We start from the raw sequence: 20,734 nt of genomic DNA on the forward strand, positions 1-20,734 counted from the left end.
AACACATACACTATGAGGAAATAAAATCCCATGACACTCATTAACATCTTCAAACTCTCTAATCAACTAAACAACAAAAAAGTCAACAGTGTGGTATTTCAAACTGATCAACCAAATGAGACAAAAACTTGTGTGAATCCGCAAATCTACAGAGAAAGCTTGGTATCCTTATCTTGGACTGTTGCCAACAAATCCAATCCAGAACAATCTAATCTGAATCCTGAACAAATTGTTCTGAAAGGTTATTCTTTCATGGTAAGAACATAATTACATAAACTACATTACACAGGAAATTGAAACACTATTAAAGGCACACGCCTTCCCGTGTAGACAGATCAGGTCACCGTCACAGATGTGTTCAAGCTTTTACATGCCAAACATGGGACAAGACCATCCTTCAACTTAGCCACAAAACGGCCCACACTTGAGACACAAACAAAATAAAACACACACATGCATTCTGAAATGTAAATAGGATTAGTCATTTGCCACAGCACACATTTTGTGTAACTGCTACATAAAGTGAAGAGATATTAAAGCAACACTACCAAACACTGTCTAGCATTTGATCACAAGAAGAACACCAAATGATTATATTTATATTCATCCATCCATTAAATGCAATAGTTTCATCTTGACTTCAAACATGCACTTTTCATAAAACAAAGTATTAAACACAAAATGTATTTTGTCTATAGCTGCTACATAGTGTTTGAGATTCTAAAACAATACTGGCAAGTACTGTACAGTGTTTCATTCCCAGAACAAAAATATCCTCATGTGATGTATAACATGCACTTCTAAAGTTCTACTAAACCTCATATATATACCCCCCCCCCCCCCCCCCCAGTGTGTTTGTCGCTTTACTAATATATCTTAAAACTAAAGTGAGCAACTTAATTTCCTACAACTTATCTAAAGTCAACTGTCATATATTTTGAAATACGAATACATGTATTCACATACCAGTAATTATTCTTCAATAGCAACAACTAGACATGATTGTTCATGACTGGCAAACATTGTCCAGTGCTTTATCCCAGGATGAAAACATTACCGTGCTTAAAACAGGCTTCAGTTCAATTCAATACTTTACTCTACATTCTTAGAGAACTCCCCCCCCCCCCCCCCCCCCAAGTTAAATGCTCAACCCTCCTTCTTGCCCTGCCCACCACCCCTTTCTTTACTTTTCTTTCTTCATTTGGTGTTTAACGTCGTTTTCAACCACGAAGGTTATATCACGACGGGGAAAGGGGGGAGATGGGATAGAGCCACTTGTTAAATGTTTCTTGTTCACAAAAGCACTAATCAACAAGAAGAGCAAACGCTCGATCGAGTCACTTTCGCAGTTCTGAATATTATATGAGGCAATTTTTCCTTCAAGACATACCTGTGACCTTGAAAAAGGTCAAAGGTCACCAAAGCAGACGTCAAAGTGTAGAGGTCACTGGGAGTCACGTTCACATAAAATTTGAGCCCGGTCACTTTTATAGTTTCCGAGAAAAGCCCAACGTTAAGTTGTGTGTTGCCGAACAGAAAAGGCTAGTTATCTCCCTTGTTTTTTCTGATAACGTTCGTAAAAGGCTACAGATGTAAATACTTTGATGTAAAGAATAATCCTACAAAGTTTCAATCACATCCGATGAACTTTGTCAAAGATATAAAATGTCTAATTTTTCCTTTGACGCTGACCTGTGACCTTGAAAAAGGTCAAAGGTCAACGAAACCATCGTTAAAGTGTAGAGGTCATTGGAGGTCACGACTAAACAAAATATGAGCCCGATCGCTTTGATAGTTTCCGAGAAAAGTCCAACGTTAAGGTGGTGTCTACGGACGGCCGGCCGGACAGACTAACACTGACCGATTACATAGAGTCACTTTTTCTCAAGTGACTCAAAAAATTGCTCCAGGGGCTTGCCACGTAATATACAATATATTACCTTACTGGGAGAATGCAAGTTTCCAGTACAAAGGACTTAACATTTCTTACATACTGCTTGACTAAAATCTTTACAAACATTGACTATATTCTATACAAGAAACACTTAACAAGGGCAAAAAGAGAAACAGAATCCGTTAGTCGCCTCTTACGACATGCTGGGGAGCATCGGGTAAATTCTTCCCCCTAACCCGCGGGGGGAGCCCACCACCCCAAGAAGATTGAAACAACCATCTAAACTGAGAAACAACAGACTACATTTATGAAGATGAAGATTATATATTATGCAATATAAATAGATTCACAGTTCCTTAAAGGCACACTCCTTCCCGTGTGAACAGATCAGGTCACTGTCTCAGATGTGTTCAAGCTTTTAATGGGACAAGACCATCCTCCAACTTAGTCACATGCCAAATATCAGCACCCTGACTGCTTCCTGTGGCAAACAGAATTTAAAAAAAAATTCATTGAATTAAGATTGCGAAAAATCCTGCTCGCCACATCAAGCAGTCAGGGTGCTAATATTTGGCATGTGACTAAGTTGGAGGATGGTCTTGTCCACTGTAAAAGCTTGAACACATCTGACACGGTGACCCGATCAGTTTACATGGGAAGGCGTGTGCATTCAATGTTTTATCCACACAAATACATTTACTAAACCAAAACAAAAATCCAAGTTTTCTCTTTTTACTACTCCTAAATCAAAATCAATATGCCCAAATACAACTGTTAAAGCTGTACTATGTGTCAGAACATTTGTGACATTATCAAAATCCCTTTGCAACTGAATTCTCCATCACTGAGTAAATTAAAAGTTGCCATAGAACTTAAAAGAGAGGGAAGCAAGTGTTCATGAGACTCGGCTCATGTTGTATATTTAACTGAACCATGAAACAGACCCTAATAGTCTTCAAAGTCTTTTTGAGAAACAAGAAGTTTTCACACTATTTGGCCTTATTTTTATGCATGCGAATTTCCATCCTAACTCTGTTATACAACTGTTTGAGTGAGTAATTGCAGAACAAATCTTCAAAGTTTCTTCCAGCTTTCTTGATGTGTTTTACCACATCACACTGTTTGACTGCACCTCCATGTGTTGCTTTGTCTTGAATGAAAGGAGCACAGCATCTCCTTAACCGTTCACGGTCAACCTTGGAGAACACTTCTGGTTTTCCAAAACGACTGGGAAGACAACTGCTAGTAGGTTCAACCGTCAATGTGGATGTCAACGTGGATGACACTGGTAGAGAGGGAATGACACTGACTTCACTTTCTTCCATCTGGACTGATTCTAACACGCTGTTGTCTAGTAGCTCACAGTCATCTTCATCACTATCCTGTTCATTCCATGCAACGTGCCGGTGCAAAATTTGCCTGAATTTGCTAGTACACTGAATGCCTGAGGATGTGTCATAATGCCTATCGGCGGTTGCTATCGAGTGGTCCATATGTTTTGCCACAGTTTCCTGCTCTTCTCTAGGGATGTCCTGTTCTCGCAAAAGTGTAATTACTGTCTTTCGAATCAGAGTGCATGTGACATGTGGGACCTGTACACTTTCAATGATGCCAAAATCATCAAATGCTGCTTGGAGGAACCTGTTAATGTCACTTACAGCTGCTTCTTGTCCACTGCTAAAACAGAAAACCTGGTCAACATTGCTATTTGCTATCCTGACGTTGCTGATAAAATAAACCAGACTGTCATAGTCCTGCCTGCTGAAATGTACAGCGGCTGACCCTGAACTCCTGTAGGTTTTTCCGCTATCAACCAGTACAACTTTTAAATCACCTTTTTCTCTGGCGTTCAAAACATGTGTCACAGTCATCGCACAAAAAATCCCTGTCCTCTTACCGTTCAAAAAAGCTGTGTGCAAGAGAATATGGTTACGTATTTTATCTACGTCAGCGACTTTGCAGGTTGTTGCTCCTTTCTTCTTCTCTTGAGAAATTAATCTTTTGGCCATTTGAGAATCAATGTATTTGACAATCAAGTCCTCTGGAATTTTCACTTCTCTGATTTTGTCTTTTCGTCGCTGGATGTCCTCTGCAACAAATTTGTTGATGCAGCGGACAGTTCCAGCCAATGAACATCGCATCCCTCCGATGTCCAGGTTTGGGTATGTAATTTCAACAAAATCTAAGAAATGGCTCAAAGATGCCAAGAAATTTTTGACTGTGCCCCAGGTCTTGGAGCCTTTGATCTTCTCAAGAACACTTTCCTTTTCTGCAGATGGCTTTCGTGATAGAGTTTTTAACAAAGCAAGTTTGGCAATGAGGAATGGTTCCTGACCCAAAGACTCTGTAAGTATGGTCTTCACCATAGATTCTGTTCTTTTGTTTTGATTTTGTTTGTCCAACTTTTTCTTCTCATCCAGATCAGGTGGTATGTAACAACCACCTTCCAGTGAACTTAACCAAATACCAAACTCTTTACTCAAGCTTTCTGCTGTGTGCAAGCCAGTTTGGCAAACTGAATCCACAACCTTACATATTTTAGCCATTTTCAAAGCTTCTACCCTTGGCAGATTGTGGCATTTGGACATCAAATGCAGGTCTGGTCTTTGACCAGACCACACACATTGAGTAAAGCAACATTCTTTTTTCACAATTTGTCTTTTGGGCTCATTTTTTCGCCTGGAATTTCTTATCATGTCTGCTTGTTCCCATTCAGGTAAGTCAGGATGTGCGCTTCTCATATGTCTCTGAACATTTACACAAAAAGCAGTACAATCCTGCTTAGGACAGTGGTATCGATGTCTCTTCTTTTTTCCATTAGGTCGCTGTTGGCGGTTTCTAGTGCGAAAAATCCTTTTTCTCCGACGATGCAGACTGTTCTCAGTGGGGCATACTGCAACACAAAATATATTGTGAACACAAGTAAATAATTGGAACAGCAAATGCATAAATGGCTCTTACACTTATAATCACAGTCAAACATTTATCAACAGCCACACATTAAATATTTCTCGGTGCATGTAGGTTTTTGAGAAATAATGGAAAATACAAAAGTCACAAAGCAACACTATCTGGGGAGCTACTGATCAAAGGAAAGAAGAAAAACCCACTGTGCAAAGCCTATAAAAGGCACACTCCTTCCCGTGTGACCCGATCAGTTCACTGTTTGAGATGTGTTCAGGCTGTTATGCGACGAGATCACCTCCCAACTTAGTCACATGGCAAACATACACACCCTGACTGATTGCTGTTTTTTAATGAATGAATAAGTCAGCTGACTTTTTACGCAATTAATTCATCAATACAGCAGTCCCTGCAATGTACAGCCCCCCGGCGTGAGCGGACACCTGACATGTAGGGACACATTTGCTCGGCACGAGTGTTTTCCTTCTATATCCCCCCCCCCCCCCCCCCTTAAACGGACACCTGCAAAACGTGGACGTGGACACTCATTTTCGGTCCCAACAGCAAGTCATACCTCCAATGTACGGACAGACCATGTCAAATTTTCACCACAACAAAATCGATAATCAGTACATGGCTGGAGGGAGTGAGAGAGAGGGAGGGAGGGGGGGGGTGGGGTAGCTGGCTAAACTCTGTGGGGTGTCCGGTGTCACTGCATGTCAGCACTGAGCAGGAAGAGCATTGGAGAGAAATAGAGGTGTACTCTTCCACACAATTTCCAAGCATCAGTTGTCAGGACTTGGGGTAGGCATTAGTGAGGGAGAGTGGTAGCTGTGTTATGTAGGCCTACAGTGTATATCCGACTGAAGAGTGAAAAGTCACTGCCATGCCACATGATCGGCATGCAGTCAATAAAGCCAGACAAGAAGAAAATAAATTAAATGATTATGACATGCAGCTCTATCTGCTGCTATTTATTCAAACTGGTTTTCAAGCTTATTCTTGCAAAGCATCTGCACACGCTCCTCTGTGCTGTGTTTGTGTGGCTGCTTTCATATGTCAGTGCATGGTGAGTGTGTTCACTGCCTCCGGCCTTGAGGATTTGTTTTATCTCTTCTTTTCAACACTTTTCATACAAATCATTTTTACAGAACGTTTAAAGAAGTATTAGGAGTTTATTGTTATTGTTTAGTAGCCACAAGAAGTGATTAGCATAGACTCAATCCTGTTGTTTGTGTGTCTCTGTGAGTGTATGGGGGAGGGGGTGGTGTGGTCACCCCTCCCGTGACCGGACACCTGCAATGTACGGACAGTTTTGCTATGGCCCAAGGGTGTCCGTTCATGAGAGGGACGGTTGTAACTTCTTTCGGTGCATAGAGAGCTCAGTGATGTTCCTAGGCCTCGATCTTCAAACATTTACGCATTGTTTTGTGATCTGACGCATTGGTCCCATCCCCGGCCGGTCATATGTCCAATAGAAGCCCGGACTTGACCCTGCTGTAACCTTATAATGTGCAGGCCAGAAAGTGGCGAGTATTTTACTTGCCGTGGCGAGTAGAAACATGTAACTGGCGAGTACAAATGTTCATTTACTCGCCAAATGCCAGTTAAGTTGTTGGTTTGGCTAGTAAAGTTTGCTCTATTTGTGGTGCTTATTTATAAAAGACCACCCCCCCCCCCCCCCCACCAGGAATAAATACTGAAATAAGACTGTAATAAATTTAGCGGCAGCGCCGTTAACCTCGCCCAAGGAAAAGTTTAAGTGTATTGATAAGTTGTTTTGTTCGTTTGAATTTCTTGTTTGGTTTTGTCTGTTCGGGTGTTTGCTGGTTTGTCTTTTGAATTTCTGCAATTTTGAACATTTTTTTTTCCAACTTGTTGTACTTTTCTTTCCTTTTTAGGTACCTTGTATTGCTATGAATGCTATCATGAAAATACAACTGACTTTCTTTTGTTTTCACGTTTCGCTTTGTGTGTTTATTCTGGAAAAAACAGACATTATGTTTTCGCATGTGTCATACATTGTCAAATGCATAGAGAAGACCAGGAGGAACAAAGCTATGAAAGTTAAAGGCAGAGTAAGCCTCCCGTAAACCATCACAGATACGGTCAGGCTTTTACACACATTACAAACACCATTTCATTTAAACACTCACCAATTGAGAACATCCTAGGTGCCCTCCGTAAAGAGCGAGCAATTTTCAAAGAATTTATTTTTGCGTGGTTTATCTTACCCCTGAGCCATCGTGAACCCGTGTGATCCAGTTTTCCCTTTTCACAATGCAGTCGTCATAGTTAGTCATTTGAATGCGACTCGACGTGAGCTTATCTACAATAGCACGTTTTTTTATGCACGAAACAACGGCTGTGGTTCACAAGAACTCTAGAGATGGCTTTTGACTGTTGAGAGGAACGGCGATTTGCACTGATAAACCGGCCGTCGTCTGCTACGACCCTTGCGTGACCCTGCTTCCGGGCTTTTCTTTTTTTTAAACTTTCACAACTTCGAATTGTTCTGATCTTGTCTTGATGAAAAACGAATTCTTTTATGATTAAAGAATGTTTGTGTAACAAGCTGTCAATTTATTATTTAGATTTTAAAAGTTAGGTCTAGCGCAAAAACGAGGCGCCGTTGTTGTTAACGGAACAAGTCTACGAAAATAAATTCTTTGAAAATGTCTCACGCTCGACAGAAAGCAGCCAGGATGTTCCCGTTCGGTGAGCGTTCAAATGGAAGTATGCTTGTACTGTATTTAGACGCTCGGGGAGCTCTGTGATGGTTTACGGGAGGCTTACTGTGCCTTTAAGTGCAGAGAGGAAAAGAAAATATTTACATGGTTCCTCGCTGAGCAAGTCTTGTTGATGACTTCTTGAAGGGGATGAGGATGAGTGGGGTGCCCTTTGGAGTGACCCGGAGGAACTCGAGGAAAGGAAAGGGCTGCGCCTCGTTTCACTGCTGCCCACAGGACGATTGCCGCTGTGGTTATGCCTTCTGACAGAACACAAAAATATTACATTCTATATGGTGATTCTATGACACAGGTAGGGGCCAAAATAAAACGCAACCAATTTGGATTGGGAATTCTTTATTACCACAGAAAGAAAGAAAAAAATCAGTCAATATGAAAACTTAGGTCACACAGAGCCTTGAAATAATTTCATTTTATTTTATTAGAAATACAAACAAAAACATGAAAATATCCAAGTCATTCCCACCGACCTGCAAATATTTTCATTCAATTAACTGATTACTCACTTTGAGATATAATGGTTACATGTTTGAAAAGGGAATGTATGAATCTATGACTTTAATCATTGCTATCGTCAAACGTAACATGAATCAGTTAGACATATAGACAAACACACTAAAAGCTCTGAACTCTATGCTTTTCATTCAAGAAATTATAACTGTTGCTAATATTGCCCAAAATCCATCTTGAATTTTGAACAGGGTTTTCTAGATTTTGATTATGTCTGGAGGCCATAAAACCCCGAATCAGATTGAAGTTCTAAAGCTCTGGCGCTAAAATCAATCTAAAAAGTCATTGTGTCCTACTCTTAGACCCTGCTGTGACCTCAAAATTCCACAAGGGTCAAACAGATTGCCTTGAAGACTGGGGTCATCAAACCCTCAGAGGGGGAAGTTTCAATGCCACAGCGTCAAAAACATTCCAAAAAAAAATGACAATTTTCTATTATTTTTTATCTAATCTTGACACTTTTTTGATTCATGTCTGGAGGTCATCAAACTCTGAAAATGCTCTAGCTTCATCAACATTTCAGACAATGATAATTTTCCAGGTTTTGACTGGAAGTCAACAATCAATAAAAGGATGATTTTTAATAGCTGCAATAGCATCCGATAAAACGCCAATGTTACGTTTGTCCACAGACAGCCGTCAGTGTCCATGTCCAACCCTTGAGTCACCGCTGTGTCACATCTAAGACCTGCCGCTCATTCTGCCGTAAGTGCAGTTGGCTGATTACACCTAAACGCGCACACACATTGGCAGCGCAACTGTCAGTTTCCACTATGAGGAAGACACCTGAATTTCCCAGCTACAGGATTGTGGAATTATGAAAACAACAAAGAGCATATCATTCTGTACATTATTGTTTTTCTAGCACATTAGGTGAATAACATTATTGACACTAACAAGCCCTGATACAGCTCCATGCACTTGGCAAAGCTATCAACAACTGTATTTGGTTTATGAAAAGCAAGGTACCTTCTCTTAAAGCTTCTCTTCTGTTGATGACTTCTTGAAGGGGATGAGGATGAGGAAGACGAGGTAGATGAGTGGGGTGCCCTTTGGAGTGACCCGGAGGAACTCGAGGAAAAGGAAGGGCTGCGCCTCGTTTCACTGCTGCCCACAGGACGATTGCCGCTGTGGTTATGCCTTCTGACAGAACACAAAAATATTACATTCTATATGGTGATTCTATGACACAGGTAGGGGCCAAAATAAAACGCAACTAACTTGGATTGGGAATTCTTTATTACCACAGAAAGAAAGAAAACAAGTCGCGTAAGGCGAAAATACAATATTTAGTCAAGTAGCTGTCGAACTCACAGAATGAAACTGAACGCAATGCCATTTTTCAGCAAGACCGTATACTCGTAGCATCGTCAGTCCACCGCTCATGGCAAAGGCAGTGAAATTGACAAGAAGAGCGGGGTAGTAGTTGCGCTAAGAAGGATAGCACGCTTTTCTGTACCTCTCTTTGTTTTAACTTTCTGAGCGTGTTTTTAATCCAAACATATCAAATCTATATGTTTTTGGAATCAGGAACCGAGAAGGAATAAGATGAAAGTGTTTTTAAATTGATTTCGACAATTTAATTTTGATAATAATTTTTATATATTTAATTTTCAGAGCTTGTTTTTAATCCGAATATAACATATTTATATGTTTTTGGAATCAGAATATGATGGAGAATAAGATAAACGTAAATTTGGATCGTTTTATAAATTTTTTTTTTTTTTTTTACAATTTTCAGATTTTTAATGACCAAAGTCATTAATTAATTTTTAAGCCACCAAGCTGAAATGCAATACCAAAGTCCGGGCTTCGTCGAAGATTACTTGACCAAAATTTCAACCAATTTGGTTGAAAAATGAGGGCGTGACAGTGCCGCCTCAACTTTCACGAAAAGCCGGATATGACGTCATCAAAGACATTTATCCAAAAAATGAAAAAAACGTTCGGGGATTTCATACCCAAGAACTCTGATGTCAAATTTCATAAAGATCGGTCCAGTAGTTTAGTCTGAATCGCTCTACACACACAGACAGACAGACACACACACGCACATACACCACGACCCTCGTTTCGATTCCCCCTCGATGTTAAAATATTTAGTCAAAACTTGACTAAATATAAAAATCTCATTCTGCCGTAAGTGCAGTTGGCTGATTACACCTAAACGCGCACACACATTGGCAGCGCAACTGTCAGTTTCCACGATGAGGAAGACACCTGAATTTCCCAGCTACAGGATTGTGGAATTATGAAAACAACAAAGAGCATATCATTCTGTACATTATTGTTTTTCTAGCACAATAGATGAAAAACATTATTGACACTAACAAGCCCTGATACAGCTCCATGCACTTGGCTAAGCTATCAACAACTGTATTTGGTTTATGAAAAGCAAGGTACCTTCTCTTAAAACGTTGACTTGGGTTTGGAGTTCTGCAGCGTCTCCTTCCCCTTGAATGTTCCCCAAGCTTCTTCTCTTCATCCTGAGGGGCACAACATTAAACATTAACAAAAATGGCATGACAATACAAAAAGGGAAACTGGAAACAGGAGTGTAAGCCTTCTGAGCTAAGCAAGTAAACGTAGACATAGCCTGGCAGACCTGATTTTGACCCCTTCAAAACAACAATGTCTCTTTGTCACTAAAATTTGAATAGACGTGTTTGTAATTATTCCCCCCCCCCCCCCAAAAAAAAAAAAACCAACAGAACTCACCTTTCCCATATGTAATATGAACCAGCTAGCTCTAGACATCAATTTTCTGACGCTCTTCCTCCAGATATTTAAGAAAATTACAATTTTATATTTTTGACCCAAACTTTTAACCCTTTAGTGACCTGTAAGACTAGGGTCCACCAGACTTGAGTCATGCCCAGAAGTCATCAAACCCTACAAGTCTAAAAGATGCAAGTTTTAAAAAGATAGATGAAATGATGGTGGTTGTTTTTTTAACCCAAACTTGACCCTATTGTAACCTTTAAACTTGTTCTGGTCTGTAAGAGGAGCATGACTAAGGTTCAGAGGCTGTCAAAAATCGAATAACTGAGTGCTCTTATACCTGATTGCAGATATTCCTGGTGTATGGGACATAATACCAACCCCAAAACCAAACTATGTGGTTTATGGGGCGATCGAAAGCTCTTTTTAATTAGCTAGTATCCCTGTAAACAAATTCAAAAACTGATAATTTCCCATTTTATGACCAGAACTTGACCCAACGGTGACCTTGAAATTTGACGACAGACTTAAACCATGTCGAGAGGTAAACAAGTCCCAGAAGCGTGTGAAATTTGAAAGCTTTACCTTCAAAACCTTTCAAGAAATTGCTCAATATCTTTACCTCATGACACCGCTGTTAAGGTCAACCAGACTTGTATCATGTCTTGAAGTTATCAAAACCTAAAAGTGTGTGAAGTTTTAAAGTTCTATCGCTTTAAAAAGGTTCAAGGTCCTGATGATGTGGGTTTCGTACGTCCCATACTATTTTGATTAATGTTGAATCCTTTAAAAAGTATGGGTCAGAAACGATGTCCATCTATCGGAATGTGTAGTCCATAGCATCATCTGACGAAGGTCAAGACAAAAAGATTTAACTTTCCAAAAATCAGAGCAAACCTTATAACAATAATATTTAATTTTCTGTGACCCGAAGCTTGACCCTGATGTGACCTTGAATTTGGCCAGGGTCTACCAGAATTTGGTCATACTGAGAGGTCATAAAACCTGAGAAGTGTGTACAGTTTCTAAGCTCTAGCTTAGAAAACATCTGAAAAACTCCAAAGACAATTGTTTTGTTCACGATCGGCTGTCCAAACAAATGAGTACTGCTCATTACTAAGACTCGCTACTTAACTCAGGTGAGCCAAATATGGAAGAAACCCTTATTTCACTGAGGACAATAAAGGCATATTCTTGCTCAGCAAGGGAGGCTTATCATGACAGAAAGAACATATTCTGCCCAACCTATCAAACATTCACATTGAATATAAATAAATTGGTGTAGAACTATGCATAGGTACTGTTTGCCAAAAGCAACATCTAAAAATCAGAGGTGGGTTTTCTGGATCCAGGAATAGTCCACAATAAGTTGTGGAAAACCAAGTGAAGCAGTCAGCTTTAGGCTTTCAACTCATACCATACTGACACACTCTCTTTTTGACAATTTTTACTGAAACTGAAAGTTTGAATAGCATACCTCTGGTTTCCATTCATCCTCACTGGAAAGAGGATCACTGAAATTAAAAACAAGTCAGTTACAAACTGTACCAAAATGAATTAGTTGTCAAACATCTGCAAGATTTTAAAGTTGTTTATGTCAGGTGTTTGAATAAGAGAACATGCACCAAAATAAACAACGCATCATCGTTGACAGTAACAGATGGTAACTAACTGTGACTGAAACCAAAGGTTCTTCATTCTCCTGAGTACTCTCAAAGATGTGAAGGGGCATTCTGGGATAAAGGAGGCAAAAAAGAAAAAGAACAGGTCTTTTTGCTTGTATGCTGGAATTGAGATAAGGAAAAAAATGCATTACAATAGAATACTTGTGCTTTAACTCTGTTAAAAAAAGAGATTGGAACATGCTGAAAGTGAATTTTAATCCAGAATGACCAGGAGGTCGTACTGCAAGGACATTTACAAAGTACCCACAGGTTTTGGGGGTATTAGGTGTCACAATCCTTCATTGTCCTGACTAAAACGGAAAACTAAATTGAGGCTTATTATACACACCTTATTCTGCTTGAATCGCTTTGGTCGAGATTGAAGTCAGCATGTCTCTTTACAGCAGTAGGGTGGAAGGACTCTGCAAAATCAAGAAATATTGAAACATGATAACAACATTGTAGCTGTAACCTGTCAATAACATATCATGCAATGATCAATAATGGCTATCATATCTAATGGATGTATTCTTCGCTAAATAGTCTTCGCTAATTTTGTGAAAAGTATTGATTCTTGAATGAGTATTTTTACAGCCATACCTGTCCCAATATTTGGAGCATCCAAACCAGCAACATCCACAACTGCAGGCTGCCGTTGGTCTACCTGAAACATAACAAACACAAAACTCTTAAAACTTTTCATCAGGGTCTGGACATGGTCACATGGCTAATAATATGTAATAGTAGCCTGGACCAAGACAAGAAAAGACAACACTTTTTCTCTGTCACAGAATTCTAGAAACCTCGTTTTAATGAGGTTGGACAAATGCTACTTGCATGTTTATGTGAGGTTAGATGAAAAAAAATCTTAAGCAGAAGTAACAATGGAAATGTAGATCTAAAAGGTGCACATATCTTTACATCCTAAAGAAAATTTAATAATGTCAGATAAAACTGTCTGCTAGTGGGTCGGTTTTCGGGTCACTGTTGTTTTCTAAACAGTTAAAAAAAGCCATAGATATATAATGCAAAAGATTGGCATCATCCCTGAAATGACACACAAATCTCAGACATCATCTCATTCTTTGTCGAAGCGATAGCAGATCCTTCATGATTTTACGTTGTGTTGCTGAATTAGTTTGTTTGTTTGTTTGTTTGTTTGCTTAACGCCCAGCCGACCACGAAGGGCCATATCAGGGCGGTGCTGCTTTGACATATAACGTGCGCCACACACAAGACAGAAGTCGCAGCACAGGCTTCATGTCTCACCCAGTCACATTACTCTGACACCGGACCAACCAGTCCTAGCACTAACCCCATAATGCCAGACGCCAGGCGGAGCAGCCACTAGATTGCCAATTTAAAAGTCTTAGGTATGACCCGGCCGGGGTTCGAACCCACGACCTCCCGATCACGGGGCGGACGCCTTACCACTAGGCCAACCGTGCCGGTTGCTGAATAAGTACTATTTCTTAAAAATGATATCAGCTTTGTTGGCAATAGTGAACATTCTTTCAGACACGACATTATAAGTAAGCCATCTGAAGCAAGCCTGAGAAAAAGTGCAAACACTTAAACATAAAACCTGGCTACATCATTTCTCAAACAACTCTATTGCAATAGACATGTCTTGAATAGAGTTACAAAATCATAGATATGCATGCCGAAAACATGGTTTTATTTTTGTTCTCCTGATTTTCGTTAACAGAGCCTAATATTTGCTGAAATGGAGGTGGTCCCAATGTTTTTTTCAGAATACATGTCCAAGTGGTTTGTGCAACCTACATATTTAAGAAGTTCATCAAAATTTCCTTTCATCTCTGATCACTCCTAAATGTGTATTCTATGTCTTTTGGAAGACCAAAGAATGTGTCTGCACTAATAAAAACAATTACTTGATAATAAAAATGAGTTGGTCCATGCTACCAATAATTAAAGGCAATGCCATAAGAAACTCATGTGTGATATCAAACAATTCCCCTTACAATTCAACAGAAGAAACAGCTTGATTTTTGTCCTGTCTCGTCTCACATACACAAGCACACCCCGATGTCTTCTCAATTATCAGTCTCCGCTATAAGTTCAGTCATTACTTGACCCATGACTGATTGTAAGAATGTAATGAAAGTGACTGACACTGACTGAGTCCTTGCATTGCATTCTGATTATTTTTCTGGCTTGCAGTCTGAGTCTTATTTTACCTGTCAGTATCATCTTGAACCTTCATCTGTGGTTCTGTGGGATAACTGAAGTAAAGAGTGCAACCCTTGACAGCCTTTTAATCCGTTCAGACTTTTGACAGGGATAAGAAAATGTTCATCAGAGAAATGATAAATTTAGTGATTTACGAATGGAAGGATGCTTAAATATGTTGGTTTTCTCTGGGAATTTAGTTGCTTTGATGGGGACATACAGTTGTTAAGCTTGTATTTTGTGTGCCACCAGTCACAGAATCCTTGAAGCAAACTGACTGGTGCAGGTCAGTCGACAAGTGCTGTGCTTGTTGACAACTCATCATGGGTTTGAAAAACTATGGGCGGTGAAATATGTTTCTAAGATTCTTCTGCTGCCATTTTGACATCAAGTGGAGAAACTTCAGAAAGCTTTGTTTTTTAATGAACCTTTCCTTGGAAGTGGCACAAAATGAACCGGGTTCAATAAAACCCATAACTATTCACTCACCTGATGGCAAATACGCGTCAAAGCCTCTGGGAGAAACACTCTTGTCATGTAATCAATTTGCTGGAATTAGAAAACAAAAGCTAATGTTGCTACACAGTAAAGACATTTTACTACATGTATTCTTTAGCAATGCTCCATTTAACTATTTCTCTCCTGACTGTCCAATTATGACAGTTGACTTCCAACAGATTCATTTATGCCTTTCTTTCTTTCTTTATTTGGTGTTTAACGTCGTTTTCAACCATTCAAGGTTATATCGCGACGGTTCATTTATGCCTGCATTTTAAGGGAACAAAAATTAAAGTACATGAACTGATGCAAGTTCACAAGGGATTCACAATTGATTGCGAAAAAAAGTAAATCAAAACCAAGCGGCCAAAAATGGCATCCTTCAATTCAAAGCATCATACATTGTGACTAACATTCCCTTGCCATGGTATCTACGTAAACGGTAAATATATATTTCAATACCAGTTTAACCTGACTTTTAAATCACTTGTTATCCAGAACAAGTAAAAGTTCCATGCAATAATCAAAAACAAATGAGACGGAGCGCTTTTAACAGATCTAAGAAACAAAGAAACATTAAGTGATCAAAATTTGACATACATGTGCAATAGAGTGAGAATTTTGAGCGCTTACGTCTGCATGTCCCCATACAATAACAAATATATTATCTTCCGGAGCCGTGCCTAAATGTTATTCATATTTACATGCATATATAATATATAACATTATGAAGTTTATATGTTTCAGAGAAAGGTTAAAAAACAAAAAGGATGATTCTTTTTGTCCCAAATCTTTGGTCAGTTAGACCTTCTTCAAGGGCGTGTTATTCAACTACATTTATTCACTAGTAGATGAATGAATTAAAAAAAAATAGAAGCAAAAAGTAACGTCCAACCTTCAGCTTGTCGTCAGTGTAAATGTCAGAAAACATAGACATCAAAACTTCCATCAAGATGTCCTCCTGGCCGTCTTCTAACATAGATAGCGAACTGGCATGGTCCAACAACCCTACAAAAAAGGTATAGACATCAGAGCAACAGACACAGACCTGGAGTGACTCCCAAAATTCTTATCTTTCTTTCTTTATTTGGTGTTTAATGTTGTTTTCAACCACGAAGGTTATATCGCGACGGGGAAAGGGGGGAGATGGGATACCACTTGTCAATTGTTTCTTGTTCACAAAAGCACTATTACTAATCAAAAATTTGCTCCAGGGGCTTGCAACATAGTACAATGTATTACCTTACTGGGAGAATGCAAGTTTCCAGTACAAAGGACTTAACATTTCTTACATACTGCTTGACTAAAATCTTTACAAACATTGACTATATTCTATACAAAAAACACTTAACAAGGGTAAAAAAGAGAAACAGAATCCGTTAGTCGCCTCTTACGACATGCTGGGGAGCATCGGGTAAATTCTTCCTCCTAACCCGCGGGGGGGACCAAAAAATTCTTATAAACATCACGTAAGATATCCATAACAAAGAGTTTGAAAATATGAACAATCTTTCAAAAGTGAGCCAAGCTGACAAGGCTTTCTTAGGAACAAGATTAAGACGATGATGTACTAGCCTACTACTACTCGGTGGAACTTACTTCGCGAAGCACCTCCTGCCATGTATCTGTCATGCAGATCACTTTGAAGAGTACCATTCCATACTGCAGCCAGTTGGTCGTATAACGTACGGACTTTACTTTCTAGCACATCATTCGATAGGTTGAGCTTGATATGCCTGAAAAACATGAACAAAAACAGAGGTTACAAACTGAAACAAAGACACCTGAGGCTGGCACTATAGATTGAGATGGAACATGCCACAACCTCTTGCCATGTACAGTTCAAGTTGGTTTTAGGGTCAATTTACACTTGCATTGACAAATACAAAATGAATCCAGCAATCCTTATGAAAATGCAATGCTCTTACTAGTTATGTTTGTCTGCTGGTTCGTCTGTTTCTTTACTGCTTTTTAGTTTTTTTTACGAGGACTGCTTTTTCAAATACATACGTATGCATGTTACAGAGAAGTTCAGCTACATGCAGAATACATTGTGCATTCTTGTTGACATAGTAAATAATTCACCTTGACTGCATAACTAGTAAGTAAATGTCAAAATAGCGATACGTTTCATAAACTTCACAAAATTCCCATTTCATGATCTTTTTATGATTTTAAGAGGGCACTGCATTAACTGTTTTACATCACAATGATGTTATTGTATGCAGGCTTACACTTACCCATTACAAGTTTCGTCTCCAGACACACATTTCTTGCCACTCTGGGGCTTGAACTGAAAAATGAAAAGTAAAATCAGTTGTTCATAATGCATTACCTTCTCTGTCATGTGAGGTAACTATGGATGAAAGGAAATCAGTGTCAATAACCCTATTTTACACATTAAAGTTCCATGCTATTTGACGCCCATTTCATGGACAACAGTATACATGTGTCTCCCTCTATAGCCTCACACATGTATATAAGAGAGCTAGAGTGTCAATGTAACCATTTTGTCCAGCCAGGCATGAATTTGAACACCACTGGTATACACCAAAAGAGTCGTCTGCAATCACGTCCACTGCTTTTCAAGATTCTTTTATCTTCGTGCACAGAGCTTCAAGTTCAACAACATTACAATTTACATGTCAACAATCATCTGTCAGTGTCACTGTCAATGACAATGTCACAAGCATAGCTGCCAACTTTCTGACAATGAAATTCCTGTGGGGGTCCGGGGCCCCCGGTGGGGTCCAGGGCCAACGCCCCTGGTGGGGGTCAGGGGGAAAAAAGAAACACGACGTGATCTTTGGCGTCTGTTTCACAGCAGTAGCAGTCGACTGCTTCACATTGCCGCAATGCTTGGCCGCATCGACAAGGTTTACAGAATGCGTAGTGTTCCCCCTTATCTGACTTGTCGATAAAGTCATAGTTCGCCTTGTACTGTGGTAAAAACCTCACTTTAGCCTTTGGTTTTTTCCCAGACTTTGGCGGCATGTTGGAAGGCAAAACCGGAAAGATCGAGGCACAACTTATTTTCCGCACATGCGCACACCAACGTGGCTGGTATCGGTTAACCAGAGCGTCTTTTCACCGGTTTGTTCCCCGGTTTGTAAGAGGCTGCTTACACAAAGTATTTTAGAAATTTCGATTTTCGGGAAAATCGAACACATTTCGGGATTTCGTGACGGATTTAAAAAATCGGGAGATTCCCGAAAAATTCGGGAGGGTTGGCAGCTATGCACAAGTCATAAATTGTACTTTCTGCTGCTAACAGTTACATCATAAAAGCATAATAATTTATACTCATGGCCTCCAGTGACTAAATTATATATATAACTTATAAGTCACATCTCTCTGTCACTGGCTGCCGTGACTATGGGTGCTAACTAAACTTGCTTGAGCAGCTAGACTATGTAAACTTTACCGTTTTCTTGCTGCTCTTCTGACATCGTTGATGTTTGGCTTTGAGTTTGAAGTCCTTTTGAAGGCCGTTGAGGTGAGAAACCGGCTCCCATGTGTCTCTGCTGGGTGAACAGTTTTTCCATCTTACTCGGTATAAGTAACGACCCTGAAACGAAAGCGCAAAGTTAAAATGACATGGCTTTGGGGTAAAAATGACATAATTACGGGGGGGGGGGGGGGGGGGGGGGGGGCGGTGTTAAAAAATGAACATTTAATTAAGCGAGCGTCTGTTCAGGAAGTAACCTCACGTTTTTTACTTGCACTATAATCTGTGTACACAACGACAAAAAAATGAAGATCTGTCTGATGTTCTTTTAAAAACTGCTTAGCACACGTGGCGACGATTCACATTCTGTTCACTGACACTGATTCAGAGACGATACGTAAATCGTCTGATTTACTGATGGAACCTATATAGGTCTATCGTGCCTGTCATCGCGCTTATCAGTTGTCGTAAGACTAATCTTTCAAACAAGTAAGCAGAATTCCACGTTTCTGTACTTACCTTGTGACGTTTTCGTCCGACAATTTTGTCAACGTCCCACAGGTCCGAGTCCGACATTTTGGAAGAATTGCGATTTTCACACCGGCTCCGTCATTGGCTTGAAGATGATCAAGGAAATCAACCAATCCTCGCCCCCATAACAAGTCCCGAAGACACTTCTCATCCATAATCACGCCGCGACAGACGGAATCCCACAAAACAGCCAATTACTTTCCACAAACATATTTTTTTAAATAACTCAAATAATAAAAATTACTCAGGGTTCAAAAATAGAGTTTTTCTTTTCTGTATGTCATTCTCCGCATTGCTCCGTTTGTTCGGTTTCACTGACATACATGGAATTTGCTTTCCGTGACAAAATTCAAGCATCATGTGGCTATTGAAACGCTACATAGTGTTCTTTTCAATTATTTCCTTTCCATTCCAAACGACCATTTTCTTTCATATTTTGTACATTCAACCGTTTGCCAAACCACAACACATGAGCGTAATAAGAAATAAGTGTATCGATCAATTATTGTACAAATTAAGCAAAGCTTATGTAGCATATCAGAATTTGGTGGCAGTAACATTTTCAGAGTAAACTTTTGTTAAAAAACAGGCAAAACAATTTTTGTTGGGATTCCCTCTTTTTATGGACACTTTATGGGTCATAAACTATGTGCACTCACAAAATTGAAATGTTCTGTCAAGAACTTTTTCGTTGATATTCATTTTCATTTCGAGTTGGAAAACGGTGTTGTTCAAAACTAATGTCGACATGAAACGTAGAGTTGTGACAAGGCATACCAGCGGGAGTGAAAAAATCCGTGGTAGTGATTTAAAAACCAATTAAAACCCGAAACAATTGTGATTTTGCTCACCCATCTACCCCCCTCAATCCATGATTTCATTATGAAAACCTAATTATAAGAAATCAATTTTATGTAGCATAATTATGAAACGCAATCGTGGCGACATGGATAGTTTAATTTTTGTGCGATTTACAAATGTTAAAGTTTAATTGACAGACTACATCATCAGAACATTTTTTTTTATCAGAAGACAAAAAAAAGTTTAGGTGGTAATGGTTGAAGTTTATGTAGCAAGGCCCACTGCCGCCGGATGTGTGTGTGTTTGTGTGTGTACATACTGTGTGTGTGTGTGTGTGTGTGTGTGGGTGTGTGTATGTGTGTGTGTGTGTTTGAAGGAGGGTTAGCCGACAAATCCTTGATCTTAGCCCATAGAACTTTACGGTCTTTCCCAATCAACTTACAAATGAGGTCTGGCTCTCTCCTGTGAATTTGCTCATGAGTCTATATCTATGTTTTCTTTTCCACGGTGAGGATTTCGAAAAAATTGTCTCGCCTCCGTCCCTGAATAATTCATTGACTTTTGTCTGGGTTTTCCAGGCGGATTTTATAGGAAAAATATCTACGGTGTCTCAAGCTAAACAGTTCAGTAGCATCATCCTCTTTTTATATTTCCCTTGGCACACGGGTTAATGTTTCTCATCTGTGTTTGATGTGATATATGCGTGTCTGATGTGTGCTAAGTACGCGTAGACTTGGACTTGTGTAGTTTCGCCCGAGATTAGTGTTGTTTAGAACGTAACACATGTGATATCATCTAAAAACAGTCAGTGGGACGCAGC

General features: G+C 39.6%; 1 protein-coding gene across 1 annotated transcript; it reads right to left on the bottom strand.

Moving 5' to 3' along the window:
- Nucleotides 1–75: 75 nt before the first annotated feature.
- Nucleotides 76–20,208, bottom strand: LOC138978603 (uncharacterized). The gene is made up of 13 exons (XM_070351367.1): nt 19,102–20,208; nt 18,559–18,702; nt 17,375–17,427; nt 16,734–16,870; nt 16,030–16,142; nt 15,126–15,185; nt 13,044–13,107; nt 12,793–12,865; nt 12,257–12,293; nt 10,462–10,544; nt 9,028–9,201; nt 7,633–7,790; nt 76–4,787 (listed from the first exon to the last, which is right to left on the bottom strand). The coding sequence occupies exons 1-13, from the start codon at nt 19,156–19,158 to the stop codon at nt 2,884–2,886; spliced, it is 3,057 nt and encodes a 1,018-aa protein (XP_070207468.1). The 5' UTR covers nt 19,159–20,208; the 3' UTR covers nt 76–2,883.
- Between the last annotated feature and the right edge of the window lie 526 nt (nt 20,209–20,734).

Source organism: Littorina saxatilis, linkage group LG10, assembly GCF_037325665.1.
Source record: "Littorina saxatilis isolate snail1 linkage group LG10, US_GU_Lsax_2.0, whole genome shotgun sequence".
Taxonomy (NCBI): domain Eukaryota; kingdom Metazoa; phylum Mollusca; class Gastropoda; order Littorinimorpha; family Littorinidae; genus Littorina; species Littorina saxatilis.

What these genes read in the sequence shown, in the direction of transcription:
- LOC138978603 (XM_070351367.1), bottom strand. Translation starts at nt 19,158, where the DNA reads ATGTCGGACTCGGACCTGTGGGACGTTGACAAAATTGTCGGACGAAAA. An exon ending in GGAGACGAAACTTGTAATGG is followed by an intron (nt 16,871 to 17,374) that starts GTAAGTGTAAGC and finishes CATGTTTTTCAG; the next exon opens with GCATATCAAGCTCAACCTAT. An exon ending in AGCGATTCAAGCAGAATAAG is followed by an intron (nt 12,294 to 12,792) that starts GTGTGTATAATA and finishes TTTTAATTTCAG; the next exon opens with TGATCCTCTTTCCAGTGAGG.